Source organism: Sarcophilus harrisii, chromosome 1 (assembly GCF_902635505.1).
Source record: "Sarcophilus harrisii chromosome 1, mSarHar1.11, whole genome shotgun sequence".
Lineage (NCBI taxonomy): Eukaryota > Metazoa > Chordata > Mammalia > Dasyuromorphia > Dasyuridae > Sarcophilus > Sarcophilus harrisii.
This window is the reverse complement of record NC_045426.1, coordinates 197,747,890-197,764,224: the sequence shown is the minus strand read 5'-3', so window position 1 is coordinate 197,764,224 and position 16,335 is coordinate 197,747,890. Positions and strand designations below refer to the sequence as shown.

General features: G+C 36.5%; 1 protein-coding gene across 2 annotated transcripts in view; it reads right to left on the bottom strand.

Moving 5' to 3' along the window:
• The window catches only part of CAMK4 (calcium/calmodulin dependent protein kinase IV), a 171,489-nt gene extending 156,096 nt beyond the window's left edge, over positions 1-15,393 (bottom strand). Inside the window, exons 1-3 of one of the 2 annotated variants that reach the window (XM_031968410.1) lie at positions 15,314-15,393; positions 9,007-9,205; positions 7,575-7,788 (exon numbers count right to left, since the gene is read on the bottom strand). In XM_031968410.1, the coding sequence (XP_031824270.1) occupies positions 7,575-7,729 (155 nt within the window). In that variant the 5' untranslated portion in view covers positions 7,730-7,788; positions 9,007-9,205; positions 15,314-15,393. Of the gene's footprint in view, positions 1-7,574; positions 7,986-9,006; positions 9,206-15,313 lie in introns of those variants that run through there. The other variant, XM_031968409.1, reaches the window with a different exon arrangement.
• Positions 15,394-16,335: the final 942 nt, after the last annotated feature.

Below are 16,335 nucleotides of genomic sequence, written 5' to 3'. Positions count from 1 at the left end.
TGCTGACACTACACACAACATTCTATTGTTTCTACTCATTTCACTCCTCACCACTTATGCAAGTCCTTCCACACTTTACTAAAATCAACTTACTCATCATTTCCCACAGCAGCCATGATGACCTAATCAATCATTCCCCAACTGATGAGTATTCCTTAACCTCCAGTTCATCATCACAAAGAAAATCACCACAAATACTTAAGACACATAGGTTGGGGGGAAGCTAAGTGGTTCAATGGATAGAGCACCAGCCCTGAAGTCAGGAGAACCTGAGTTCAAATCTGGATTCAGACACTTAACACTTCCTAACTGTGTGACCCTGGGCAAGTCGTTTAACCCCAATTTCCTCAGGAGGGAAAAACACATAAGTTGCCTTTTTCCCTCCCTGATCATCTTGAATAACAGGACACACACAGAGCTCTGCAACTCCATGAGTTCAACTCTAGATTGCTCTTCAAAAAGCTGCATCAGTTCATAGCTCCTTCAACAGTATAGCAGTGTCTCAATGTCTCCACATTCTCTCCAACATTCATATCTTCCTCTTATTACTTCAGCCAATCTCATAGACATGAGATGGCATTTCAAAGTTGTTTCAATCTGCACTTCTTCAGTCAATAATGATCTAGAATGCTTCCCTCTATGAACACATAAATCCCTGATTTCCTGCTCTAAAAACTGTCTATCTGTGTCCCCATCCATCAATTGAGGAGTGACTCAAAATCCCATAAGTTTAACAAAGTTCTCCAAACACCTGAGACATAACACCTTCATCTAAGAAACTGTCCACAATTTTTTTTTCTACATTTTCTGCCCTCCCTCCAATCTTGGCCACATTTGTTTTATTTGTACAAAAACTTTTCAATTCAAAGCAATCAAAACCACCCATTCCATATCTCACAATCTCTTGCCCACTCACAAATTCCTCTCCTATCTATAAATCCAACAGGCAACATGTTCCATGCTTCTCTAATTCACCCATGATACCACCCCTCCTCCATGTCTAGGTTATGTATCCACCCTAACTCTATCCTAGCAAATGGTATAAGACATTGGTCTACATACACTCAGTTCCTGCCAGACTTGCTCACATTCACAAATGAATTTCCATTCCAGAATCTAAATCTTTCCATTTGTCAAACATAAGGTTATTGCAATCATTCACCACTGTGCACTGTATATACCCTCCATTCCACTGGAATGGCAAGCACCAATAAAATGGCAATTACCATCCCAAAATTTAGTCAAAATCTGGTACTGCTAGGTCTCCTTTTCCTATATTTCCTCATATTAATTCTTCCAATATTCCTGACCTTCTGCTCTTCCAAATGAAGTCTTCCACTACATTTTCCAGTTCAACAAAATTACCTCTTGGCAATTCGATTGGAATGGAAGACATGTCCAAGGTTACCTCAAATGAACCATTTCCTGAAAGCCTCTGCTAGTGATACACAGAAATTCATATGTGTCTATTTTACATCTTGCTACTATACTAAAATTACTAATTGTTTCAACTAGCTTTCTAGTTGAGTCTCCAGGATTTTTGAAATATACCATTACATCATCTGCAAAGGGATACTTTCACTACTTCGTTGCTATTCCGATTCCCTCAGTCTCCCATTCCTCTCTCATTGCTTTTGTCAGCATCTCCAACACAACATTGAATAATATTGGTGATAAAGGATATCCTTGTCTCATACCCGATCCCAGTGGGAAGACTTTGAGCCTATTTCCACCACAGACAATTTTTGCTGAAGTCTCTAGAAAAATGTCTCTCATCATGTCAAGTAAAAATCTGTCTTCACTCATTACCTCAAGTGTTTTCAAAAGGAATGTGTTACATTCTGTCAAAAGCCCTCTCTATATCAACTGACACAGTCATGTGATCTTCATTATCCATCACTTTTATCATCAACTTATATCAATAGTTTTCCCCATATTGAATCAGCCTTGCATTCCTGGTACAAAACTCTACCTGGGCATAATGTAAAATCTCTGTGATACAGTGTTGTAGTCTCCTAAATAATATCCTACTCAGAATCTTTGCATTAACCTTCATCAGGGAAATTAATACACAATTTCCCTGTCTGCTCTTGCCTCACAAAAGAGAATTTGGTAGGACTCCTCCACTCATTATTCCAAATAATCTAATTTTATAATTAGTTGATCCTCAAATATTTGGTAGAATTTACCTTCAAATTCATCTGGTCCTGATGATTCCTTCCTAGGAAGGTCATCTATGGTCTGGCCAATTCCCACCTCCCTCACCCCATCCTCAAAATAGACTTTTCTTTTTTTAATCTGGGAAGTCCATGTTTCTGCCAGCATTATTCCACATCATCCACATTGTCAGATTTGTTGGCATAACATTGAGTAAAACAATCCTCAATAATTACTCCAATTTCATCTTCGTCAGTAATACATACATTCAGCCTCCCTCATCTCTAATACCATTAATAATAATTCTCTCTCCATCTTGCCCACTCATATTAATCAATGATTTACACACTCCGCTAGCAATTTCAGAAAAACAACTCCTAGCTTCATTTTCTAACTCAATGGTTTTCTTACATTCAATTTCATTAATTTCTTTCAGGATTTAACTTTAAGGATTTGTGCAACATGGTTTTCAACTGAGGAGTCCTCCTTTCCAGTCTTTCTAATCGCACACTCAATTCATTGATCTGCTCCCTCTCCACCCCAATGATGCAAGCACTTACACACAAATTCTCTACTGATTACTGCACCTCTGAAGCTTTGAGATAATATCCTATCACCATTATTCTCTTCAATAAGAATATTTATTGGGGCAGCAAGGTGGCACAGTAGATAGAGTATCAGCCCTGAAGTCAGGAGTCTCTGAGTTCAAACCTAGTCTCAGATGTTTAACACTTCTTAGCTATGTAACCCTGGACAAGTCACTTAAACCCAATTGCCTCAGCTAAAAAATTAATGAAAGAACATTTATTGTTTCCATGACTTATTCTTTAACCTATTCATTCCTTAAGACTAGATTATTTAGTTTCCAATTAATTTTTAATCTGTGTTTCCATGGTTCTTTTTTAAATGTAATTTTTATTATATTATGGTCTGGGAAAGGATACATTTAATATTTCTGCTTTTCTGTATTTAATTATAAAGCTTTTAGAATCTAATATATGGTCAATTTTTACAAAGATATTCTGTACTACAGAGAAAAAAAAATATATTCCTTCCTATTCTCATTCAATTTTCACCAAATGTCTATAATATGTAGTTTACCTAAGATTATATTAATCTCCTCAACTTCTTTCTTATTTTTTGGTGAGATTTATCTTGTTCTAAGAATGGAAGGTTGAAATCCCCCACTATTATAGTTTTACTAAATTTTCCACCTGATTCATTTATTTTTTCTTTTATATGTTTGAATGCTATAGTATATTTTTAGTGTTGATATTGCTTCATTATTTATGATACCTTTTAACATAATGTAGTTTCTCTGCTTATCTCTTTTAATTAAATCTATTTGAGCTTTAACTTTGTCTGAGATCTTGATTGTTACCCTTGATGTTTTTATATCATCTGAAGCATAATTAATTCTATTCCAGCCTATTCTTTTTAATTTAATTAATTTTAATTTAATTTCATGTCTCTTATTTTTAAATGTGTTTCTTGAAAACAATATTATGTCAGATTTGAGTTTTTTTTTAATCCATTCTCCTATCTTTTTCCATTTTATGGTGAGTTCATCTCAATCACATTCAAACTTATACTTTCTAATTGTGTATTTCTCTCCACCCTATTTTTCCTCACTGTTTATCCCTCTTTCTCTCTTTATCCTATCTCTCCTCAGAGTTCTAATTCACTTATCTTATTCTCTTAACCACTATTTCTTCTAAGTTAAGAAGACATTTATGTTCTGTTAAATGCGTATTTTATTCCCTTTTTAAACTAATTCTGATAAGAATAAGGTTTCTGTACTACTTGCCATCCATCCTTCTCTTCCCTCTACGGTAACAGTCCTTTGATGTCTCTTTTGTATTAGATAATTTCCTCCATTTTATCTCTCCCTAACAAATTTTATTTTAAAAAATAATCCTATCATTATCAACTCATCCTCAAACCTTTGATCTTATGTTCTTTTGAACTACCCTAGTAATAACAACATTCTTCAGGTTACAAATATCATTTTCCCATTTAAAAGTGTAACTTTATTAAATCCCTTATAATTAGTCTTTCATGATTATTCTATTTTTCATGATTCTTGTAAGTCAAATTTTCTATTCAATTCTAATCTTTTCCTCAAGAATACCTGAAAGTTCTTTAGTTCACTAAATATCCATTTTTTTTCCTTTGCAGAACTACACTGAGTTTTGCCAAGTTTCTTGACTGTATTCCACATTTAATGTATAAACTGCAAAATTTTATGTTATCCTCACTTGTAGAGGGCTGAAACTCTTGAATCGATGCACTGAAGTTAAGACAGCCAAACACTTGAGGCTAACTACCAATTGGACAATACTCTATGGGCATATGCTTGGAAAATGGCCCTTCCCACTATCCTATGCTAGCTCGATGATTGTAGGAGGGATTAGGGGGTGGAGTAAGACTAGCCAGGATCACTGGTGGTGGTGGAGGAAGAAGGAGTTTGTGGAGATCCTACTTCCATCCCCTTCACTACTACCCCTAAAGACCAAGAATAAAAACTAAGGACTTTTGCTTATACTGACTCTGGCTAAGGTATCCTGGCTGCTAGCATGGTCATCACACTCATTATTGTTCTACGACGTTTAAATTGTTTCTATTTACTTGTAATATTTTCTCCTATACCTGGGAAATATATATAGATGTTTTCAAAAGTTTCCATTTTGGCATCTTTGTCAGGCAATGGTTAGTGAATTTTTTTCATTTTCTATTTCTATGTTACCCTCTGGTTTTAGAACTTCAGAGCCACAGTCTGGGACCCCATCTGTTCAGAGGCTGGGACACCATCCAGCACCAATGGAGGATCCCACAATCTTTTCCTGATCAGCTGACCAACCACCACATTGCCTAAGATGGGAAAGCACAAGACTTTGGGGCTTACTGCTTGTTGAGACTTGGTATCTGCACTTCAATCAGACTACCATTTCCTCTGGATTTTAAATCTTTCCTAACCTCCTCCCAAGTTGTCAGGCTGGACAGCTGCTTTACCCTGACTTTTAATTATTTCTGGAGCAGCAAAATTTATTTTGAGGCATTATTTTAAGTTATGTATAGGGAAATTTGGGGAAGCCTAATAGTTTTCTGACTTACTTTCCTCCATACTAAGTCTTAATAAATTTTTGCTGACTAATGAGGTAGACTAACACTTCTTTAAAAGAGAAAAGAAGTTTCATTATCACTTCATGCAAATGACAGAATTACTAGCTCTCTTCAATTGCTGCCATACCCTAGGTCATAGAGCATATATCAAGGAAGTGGAAAATTCATGATTGATGTAAATGCAACCTCCAAAAATCAACTTCTCCTAATTTTCCTGTACCTATAAATTTGTCACATGACTAATTACAGCATTATTGCAACATTTTGCTCTTTTAAAAGATGTCCAAAAATTTATTTTATGAATATTCAATCATATTCTTTTTTTGACTTATAAGTTTCAATATAATCTTTAAAATTATTTTATTTCCCCTAAGCTTAGATACATAGATATGAGTCACATATGGCAATTTGAAGTACAGTAATGACAGATTTAAGATGAAATATATTTTGAAAGGCAAATAAATTTACTACCGAGAATGGCCTCTGACCCGATTATAGTAATTTCCTTAAGGATCTAACAATTTTTAAGATGCCGAACAAACAAAAAAAGAAAGTAGACTGTTTAATTAAAAGTTTAATTGTTTGCATAGCAACCCAGACTATCTTTCTGTTTACAAAATTATGTTATTTTATATATATTTCCCAACTTTTAGGTGGAGGAACAGTACTGAGATACCAGTAAAGAGTCTCTACCTGTAATTTCTTCAGAGAAGAAATTCCCAGTGTGGAAGCTCCCTCTTTTATAAATCTTAAGAGTTGCCTGAAGCAGAAGTTAAGTGACTTGCCCATGATTACACAAGGATAATGTATTAAAGCAAGAACTCTATGCTACCCAAATAAAAATTATTTTTCTAATTTACCTTTCTATCTTTCATATTGGTGATATTTTTTTTAAAAAAATTCATTCTATGACCTGCATACTTCATTTTATAATACTGAACATTTGGAAACATTTGGTAACTGACAATTATGCCTTTAATTTCAAGAGTAATCGAATAAAGCTTTTCAATTTGATTAGGTTTGAGAAAGGAGAAAGGAGGAAGAATGAAAGAGAAGCAATTGGAGGAAAGGTCCTCTGAATCCTTGCACATAGTGCTCAGATTTCAAAATCTAGTTTAGAACTTTTACCAATAGAAAAAATAAAATCTCTATGAACCAAACTCCTTACCCTCCCCTATTCCCACCCCCAGTGGAATTTCCTGGCATCATTGAGTATGAAAACCAAAAAGAACCAACAACTTTTTATCTTTAGATTTTCCCACAATAAAGGATCTGATTCTTAAATGAATTTCCCCCATTCTGAGAAAAAAAAAAAGAATCTAGAATGTAAAAATACCATAGCATATAGCACCAGTTCCATAACAAATGTCTTAGGCCACTGTAAACATCAGATCAGGAGCATTGCATAGTCCATAATTTAAACAATTAAGTACAATACATGAAAGAATAGCTAAAACCTTTCTCATTAACGATCACTCATGCAGACCCTTTAAGCACCACTGGATTATTATTCTGCCACAAACTCTTGTAACTGATTCATTCTCCTACCTACTCCTGAACAGCCATTGCAAGGAAACTGGTATTTAAGTTTAATTTCCAATGTCACTTAATTTAGAGAGCAAGATGGGGCAAGGGGGAGGGGAATCAAATTTTAACATTTTTGTCCTATTTCCACTCCTCCCATCCCCAAGTCAAAAGGACGCTCAAGTAGGTTGTAGTCCTGAATTACTTGAAGTAGGGTGGATGGCAGAGTGGGGTTCAAAAGTGGAAGAGAAAGCTGTCTGAAAAGAAGCTGGGGCTGGAGGTTGCTGGGGAGAATAGGGATGGCGTATAGCTGTTACACCGCTCTATACTACTACAGCAATCCTAAATTTCCTCTGCAGGAAAAAAATCTTGACCAAGAAGTGTCCGGTCGAAATTTAGTTAATTCTATTGAGGGAATAAATTGAAATGATGATGAAAATGATGATGATATGGAAGGAAAAGGGAAGTCAGTGTCCCTGAAAACCAGAGAATGGGGAGGCTCCCTTCAGCTTGTGACCCCCTGAACCACACATGCACACTCCCTCCTTCCCATTTGTTTACCTGCCCACCGCCGGGAGCGGCTTGTCTGGTTTTGCTAAGCTACGGCAGTCAGAGAAGCCAACAGAGACTGAGGGACAGAATACCCGATTTTCTGCAGTCGGCCAGCTCTCCTGCCTCTGCCCCCCAGCCTTCCCACCCTGCCCTCCCCCACCCCCACCCCCACACCCCGGCACACACACACTCCTTCTCCTCCTCTTCCTCCTTCTTACCGTCCCAGCTCCGTCTCCACCTCGAAGAAATCATCCAAAGAGTCTTTATTGGAGCCGTCGATCCAATAGTCGGGAGTGGCCGAGGTGCTCCCAGGCAAGGTGGTCGAGGAAGAACTGGAGGAGGAAGGAGAGGTGGGCACGGTGACTTTCAGCATCTTCCTAGCAGGACTCCGCTTACTGCCGCTCACCAGGTCTCCTTGTGCTCCCTCGCTGACTGCAAGAGCAAGAACGAGAAGCAAGTCCGTGTCCTTCCACACACCCACACCCACCGCGGCCACCTCTTCCTCCTCCTGTTCTTCCACACTCTCTTCTCACACAGTGGCTCTTCTCTGGAGTGCAAGGGTGCAGAGGGAGCGAGGGGAGGGGAGAGATGGAGGAGGAGAGAGAAGGGGAGAGGAGAGGAGAGGAGGAGAGGGAGGAGGAGGAGGAGGAAGAGGAGAAGGGAGGGGAACAGAAGGAGGGGGAGGAGGAAGGGGGACTAAGAGGGAGGAGCAAGAAGAAGAAGAGAAAGACGAGGAGGAGGAAGAGGAGGAGGAGGAGGAGGAGGAGGAGGAGGAGGAGGAGGAGGAGGAAGAAGAAGAAGAGAAAAAGGAAAAAAGAAGAAAAATTCAGTTATCTAGACCAAAGTCAAGGCAGTAGTAGGGGGAGGATGAAAGGGGAGGAGGGAGGTTTAAACAAAAAGCAGAGATGGAAGAGAGCAGAAAAAGAAAGTAGGAGAGGGGAGGAAAGGGGGGAAATGTTATCTCCCCTATTTCTTACTTTTTTCCCCTTCCTTCCTTACTTCTTCCCTCTCTCTCTTCCTTTCTTTTTCCTTTCCCCTTCTGCCTCCCTCCCTTCCTCCACATAAAGCAGTGGTAGCAATTACTTGCATGAACCCCAAGTCCAGTTACTTGGAAAGGGGAGTTGCTATTCTTGCAGTAATTGAAAAGAAATAAGGCACTGAAGCCATAGTATGGAAGTTAATGAGGAAGCCAGAATGGCGTTGGAGACACAAGAAGGAAGAGTGGAACCCTCTGATGCTGATACTGTGGCCCAAGAGGCTCTAGTTTCCCCACCCTTTCTTCCAGGGTCCCTCCTATTCCAGCTGTCAAACATCTTTGTATTTCTCCTGCTCCAGCTGACTAAGCATTTGCTTGGGAGATTCTGGGGGGTAATGGCCACTCCCCTCCTCAAAGGGCAGTGGTCTTCTTCCCCTCAGTCAAATTCCAGGGAGTACCTTAGATACAACTTCTTAAATTGTGGTTCTCTACCTTATATGGAGTCTTTTAACTGAATGTGTGGGTGGAGAAATTATTAGTTATCATCAGTAAAAATTTGATTAGTATATCTATTTTATTCACTTATATAGGTCACATAAAAATTTCTCAAGAAAAGAGGTAGGAGTAGAAAAAGTTCAAGAAACCCTGAGTTAGAGGAAGGTGACCTGACTCACCTATAGTTTGATAGTCTAATAAGTACCGTGTGATGCAGCTGCTCTTATTTTCTTCTCTGGATTCTTCTAGGGCCTCTCCTTAAAATGTGTCTTTGCATTATCCCAAAGCAGGAAAAAGTGGCTCAGAATCACAGGGCTAGATGGAACCTTCAGAAGTCATCTCCCCAACTCCCAGGCTTCAGACAGATCTACTCATAAGCTGCCACAGATAAAGAAGAATTCAATATTTAAAATCCTTCAGAGAAAATATTCTACTGAGACCTATTCCAAAGTCTATTTCAAAGGTTATTTCACAATCAGGAAATTCTTCCTTATATTTGTTGAACCTAAATCTCTTATACTTCAATTTAAAACCATTCCTTCTTTGGGTATACTAAGAATAGCTGTTAATACATGAAGACAACTATTAAATGACTCCCTGCCCTGCATTTTCTCCTAGATAAATAATCCTAAACCTTTTTCTCATTCAAGGTTTTTATTCTTTTTCTATGACTTCACTTGGAACTATCTCTAATCTTCATATTGTCAAATTCTCTACTCTCCTGTAAAAATAGCAGTCACACAAACCTAGTTTATTTCCCCAGTCTTTGGCTTATATGCTTTGTTTGAAAATTTTCTTGCTCCACTGGTAAAAATAGGTGGTTGGTTTTTTGGGTTTTTTTGGTCTTTTGATAAATTTGCTCCAATTGTGGAGTGGCAGTGGCTGTGAGGGATAACTAACTGGACTATTATTGTTATATTTGTTTTATTATTTTATTTATTGATGTGGATTTATGTGCAGTGGATAATGGATTCACAAATTCAGCAATGTTTTGCATTTGTCTGTATTTTGGATTATTTTTAGAAAATATCAGTATTTGTCGATTATGAATAGCTCTGTTATTTAATCAAAGTCTGCTTCCCTATTTACAGATTAAGAATTGCAAATCACATCAATTTGTGGAGAGAAATCATTTGTGAATTTAGTCAAATCAATACACACATACATATACATACACACAGAAAACACACACACATAGTTATATAGAGGCAAGCAATATATGGAATAAATAAAGATAATTAATAAAGGAAAGGCACTAAAAAAAGAGGGTTTGAGGAAAGGTTCCAGTAAGATATGGGATTTTAAAGGACTGAAAGGAAGCCAGAGAAGTCAATAGGCAGAGATGAGGAAGAGGAGGATTCTAATATGGAGGACAGAAGAAAAAAAGGGTCCAGGTTGAGAAAAGACCATTGGATCTGGCAACTAAGAGATCATCAGTAACTTTGCAAAAAGAAGTTTCAGTGAAATATGCCAAAATCCGGAGCGTAAAAGGTTAAGAACAGAAAAAGTGGAGACAACTATTGACTCTGTTTATTCAAGGATTTTAACTGTTAAAGGCAGAACAGATCTAGAATGATAGTTCATGGGAAGGGAGAGATCAGCTAAGGATTTTTCAAGTTAATGGAAACATGGGGATTCTTGTGGGCAGTAAGAAATGAGACAAAGCAAGGAATGATTATTTAAAATAAAACAAGGATAACAGAGGAGGATATCTGTTGGAAAGGATAAGATAGAATGGGATCTCTTCAGCAGTTGGAAGGGTTAGCTTTGGTAAGGAATAAGGCCAACTTACCAACTTAGAAAGCATCTAATTGAAAGAAACTGAGGAAATGGGGAGAAGGAGTTCATGGTAAATGGCCTCAATTTTTTTGGTAAAATATGAGTCAAGTTTCTCAGTTGAGAGAGTGAAGGGAGGAAAAACATAGAATGTTTGAGGAAGGATGAAGAGATATGGAAAAGCTACTGTGGAAAGTGGGATAATGGATTTATAAGAAATATATAGTAGGATTGAGGGCTTGCTTGAGGTTGCATAATATAAATCTGTAGTGGATTCAGTCAGAATGATTGAATGATTTTCCCCACTTTCATTCTACAGCATGTGTGTAGGAATGAAGATGATAAATGATGGGAATGTTCCAAGACTGGTGTTTGACTGGGACTAATCAGTGATATGATATAAGGACTAAGAATTCAAGAGATGAGGACAAGATAGAGTTGATTTGGTTCCCCAACTGGAGAAAATGGAGAGGAGAGAGTGATTAGTTCAGGAGAGATGGCCTTGGAAATAATTGTGGAGTCAAGGGACTGGAGGTCACGGTGGAGATGAAGAGTAGAGTTTTGTAATGGAAGGGAGAGGGAAAGAAGAAATTAGGGATTCTTGGATATATAGGTAGACATTTTCTGGGTAATAATAAAATCAAGAACATGACCATTTTTGTGTGTGACTAAGGTAAAATGAGAAATTAGCTCCTGAGAGATGAGTAGGTTCAGGAATTTAGTGATTAGGGAATTTGAGGAGGAAGCAGTATGTATGTTGAAGTTCTCTAATATGAAGGCAGGAATTAAGGAGGGAAGAAAAATTATATGTCATGTGACAAACTCATTGAGGAAAGAAATGGAGTGATGGGGCAGGGAGGAGAGGAGGAGAAGGAAGGGAATAAGGGAGGAGTGACCTATAGACAACAGCTACCAGGGTTTTAATTGAGTGGCAGATATAAATAGCATGAACCTTGGAGAAAGAAAGGATATAGGAGGAGAATCTGGAAATGGCAATGGGGAGTTAGAAGTATTATTCTCCTTTGGCCAGTGAGCCAAGGAAAATGAAAATGACTGCACCTAGTATTGGAAAAAGTGGTCAGAAACGCTGCATCCTCAGGGGGAAGCCAAGGTTCAGTAATAGCCAATAGATAGAATAGGATAGGAAAAGATTAAAGATGAAAGGAATTCTGTTGCCCATGGAACAGACATTTTAGTGGGCACAGAGTTGCAGGTGGTATTTAATAGGAATTTTTGGATGGGAGGATTGAGAAAGTAAAGAAAGCAATGATATGGGAAATGTAGTTTGGATAATCTATGGGATCACTGGCATGTGGCGGGTAGGACCAAGTATGAGAATGTTCATAATTGAGGAAAGGGAACCATTCTTCTTCTCCACAGAGGCTGGAGATTGGGCTGAAGGCAAATACAATATGAGATGGAAAATAAACAGATGGTCAGATGGGAGGCCCTCCTTTACAACTCCTCTTCCCTCAAAAGGTTAAAGATTAGACAGGAAAACAGCAGAGCAGGATATAGTAAATCTGATACCAAATGGTAGCTTGTTCTCCTTTGCACAAGAGGTTCTACAAATGGGCAGGCAGCAGAAAGTGAAAGTTGCCTTGTGCTGGCAGAAATGAAGACATTGCTTTAAGCATATGGTGGGTCAGTTTTCTGAATACAAATTTTGTTTTCTCTTTGTGGAGAACAGAACACAAACGAGCAAACACCATCCCCCCCTAATTCTCCAATTGGTGGAGTGATGCTACCTAATTACGTGTTACATCATTTCTGTGTGCAGCTGTTGAGAGCATGCATAAGAGTATCAGTTGCTCCATTCAGATACCTAGTTAAGCAAATTTTTGCTTATATCTGATACAAATTTTTAGCAAAGAGAGTATATTAAAGAAGTTTTGAGGAAAGTCTTTTCTCCTTGTGACATAGAAGACTTCCTTTCTTTAGTACAGAGTTGAGAGCAGACCTGATTACAATTTACAGTTGAAACCTGATAAAAGCATTAATAAGTTTCTCTATAATTTCCTTTAGAAAATTCCCTTTGTATTTTCAATTTACCATTCTTATAAATTCAGTACCCATCTTATTAAAATGGAGATTTCAAAATGATTATTTTTAAGAAAGAACATATGTTACATGTTTCTATAAGGCGAACATACTTAATCATCTGAATAGTTGACTAATACTAAATGCTTTGTGAGAAAAACATCTGAAACACTTTTAAAAGTTTGAAAGTGCTTATAAATGCCAGTAATACTTTAGTAAAGTTGTCCTCCACCAATACCTTATCATGCCATGAAAAGGAGTTTGATTTCTAAAAGGTTGTGACAACAGAAGATAAACTCTAAAGATCCTATTTGGCTCAAAGAGACCAATGATAGTCATTGCAATTGTATCATGAATGGAATGTATTTACTCCTTATCTCTGCCTTTTTAGAATTCTTTAGATCAGATATATCTGTAGATCATATGCCATCTTCTCTGTGATACTGTTTTTTTGATTCCCCTCCATCCCTACTTTTTTATTTTCTTTCCATCCTGAAATTACCTTGTTTTTTTACTCATCTATGTATAAACACTCTATGTCCCCCAAAAGAATGTAAACTCCTTCAAGATAAAGACATTTTTATTTTGTTTTCAGAGGGTCTAACACATGATATTACACATAGTAAGTGTTTAATAACTGCTTGTTGATTGACTGCTTGATGAGCTGGAGTATTGGAAAAATTCATTTACCAGAAGGCTAACTACAAGGTGATGATTATTTTTGTCAACAGCAACTTACATAATCAACTATTGAGGCTTTGCCAGGATGTGTGTATGTTATGTGTATGTGTGTATATGTGTTTAAGAATGGAAGAGGTTTTGGTAGCGGTGTTTGCATTTAGTAGAGGAAATATTTATATCAATTAGATCATTCATCTTTTGAAGTACTGAAGTACTATCCTAATCATCATCATTATTGTTATTAAGTAGATTATGACAAGCCAAAATTTAACTTAGGATACATATTCTTCAAGGGAAAATGTTTTTAGTCAACTCATCTCTTTCCTTGTATAGAAAAGGAAGATAAACATTCACCTTTGTGAGTGTAGAGCAATGGTTTTCAAATTGTGGTCCAAGTATCCATAGGGATATCCCTAACATCCCTGAAACCCTTTTAGGGATTCCTTGAGGTCAAAAGTTTTCATAATAATACTAAGATATTTTAATTTCTAATAGATAAATATCAAGAAATATAAATTACATAAAAAAGCTCTTGGGGGTAGAAGAGTCACAATAATTTTTCAAAAGTATAAAGAAGTTCTGAAACCCAAAAGTTTGAAAACTACTATAAAGTAATCTTTCTCTATCCCTCTCACATTCTATAGACTTGTAAGTCTTTTCCTGGATTTGTTGAAAAGTCATCTGGGTGCTTCAGAAGCTGCACTTCTAGCTATGTAACAGGGCATTAAAAGATCTCTGAGTTATATAGCTGATTTTTTAGAAGCACCTGAAAGGATGCTGAAGAGCACTGGAACAAATCACTCTTCAACTTTGTCATTATTCATCCAGATCTAGTATCCATTCCAGATGTGCAAACATAAGTAAACAAAAAAAAAATCCATTCTCAGAACTACTTACATTGTGTAAAGGAGAGATTTTTTATATCCGTCTTAGTAAAATAACCATTCTTACACAGACGTGATGAGAAGCATACCATTAGACTTTCCAATATAAAATATGCTGTCTTGTTTAAATATATGTTATAGGCAAAATAATGCCAAGAGTTAGGCATTTTCAGATGGATTTCAGCTGGCCAATGAAACTGGGTTTTGGGGCTTTAGTGAGTTTTCAACAATTATGTCATTATTTCTTAAACACCTTCTAAAATTTAGTTTGAACACCTATTGAGTCTCTTTGACATGGAATCTATTCTCATGAAACTACACTTTCTAAACATGTAGTTTAGTTTTTTACTTATATTTTTCAGCTAAGTGTAGGCTTTGTTCTTCTTTCTAATCTGACTTCTGTCAGACATTTCCTGACTTACATTTGTATCTCCTTTTGTTCTATACTAGTATAGTCTATATCTTACTCTTTTTACCACATTAACATGTTTCCTGTTTCTTTATTCTATCTTTTTTGCTTCTTATTCCCACCTGTCTTACTCTAGTGTTAATATAATAAATTAATATTATAAATATAAAATATTCTTATCTTTTTTTATTGTATAAACTTTAGTAGAGTTTAGTTTTAGTTTCATCTTTAAAACAAAACAGTTTGATTTGGGGGAATAGTTCTCACTAAAAAGTTTCAAAGAGGAGAAAATTCTTAATTATTAAATATCTTTTACCAAGGAAAATTCAGGATTTGAGATTTAAAATATTTTAGATTAAACCTTTTCATAAAGCCCAAAGATTTCATCATATCAAAACCAGGTTTTAAAACTATCATACATTAATAGCAAAGAATCCATCATTTTAAATCCAAGTTCACTGTTATATGTCACAGGTAAAACAAGGCCCAACAGGTAATCTATTCAGTTTAGCGATTTTTGTGATTCATACTGATCAATAAAGTCAAATTCACAGAGATCTTTCAAGTGGCAGAAGCAAAGAAATTAATAAGGCCAAGTTCCTCCATTCACTTCATGCATATAAAAATGTAGCCTGATTTTCATGAAAAAATTCAAGGCAATAATAAGCACCAGATTTCTTCCTGGGTTTCACTCACCAAGAATGGTACTCCAGGATCCTTAATTTTTTTAAGCACATGCTTTCTTGCCTTTCATGCTTATTATTTTATCATTGCAGAATTAAGAATTTTCCTGCCTAGAACTTCTAGTTGCTAAGCAACATTTCCTTCTTCTTCTCTTTGAAACCTGGTTGCCATATTAGCACATCATCATCTTCATCATAATCATCACCAAAGAGCTCCTTCTCAGAGAAGTGGGTACTATTTACTTAAACATATTAAGTTTAGATCTCTGCCTTTTAGGAATTTGCTATTACAAAAAATAATAATATTAATCTGTATATACATTTAAAGGAATAAAAGAGACTCTCCCCTTTCTCTCCATAATTGATTATTTGTTTGAAAGTTAAAGATGTTAGTGTGTTAGACATTAGAAAAGACCAGGGTTCTTGGACTTGGCAAATCACTTAACCATTCAGTGAGTACTTTAGGTAAATCTCAATTCTGAAGATCATGTTGACAATCATTCCTCTTGCTAGGGAGGATTCCTTAGACTAGACACAATAGTTCTTAACTTTTATGGTTTGTCATGGACCCCTTTGGCAGTCTGATGAACCCTATGGATGCCTTCTCAGAGTAATGTATTTAAATTCATAAAATAAAACATATATGATTACAAAGGAAATCAAATTGTATTGGAAAACAGAATTAGCAAAATTAATATTTTTTTTAAAGTTCATGAGTCTCTGGTTAAGAACCCCTAGATTAGTGCCAGAAATGAAATCATTCTTTAAAGTCTGAGGTGGGAGGGGAAGTAAAACTATGTGGAGGCTAATTGTCTTATTGAGAAGAAAGTTGAAGATGTATGAGAAATCTGGATATCGACATACCTTTTATTCCCCACTGCCTGCAACCCTAAAGACTGCTCAAAGTGGACTCCTTCCATACCACTCTGCATTGTTCTTGCTTCTTCTTAAAGAGCTTGTTTATTCTTATATATTCGTTCTACTCAAATCTGTATAATTCATACTAGTTAGTATTTACTGCTTACTTTGATAAAG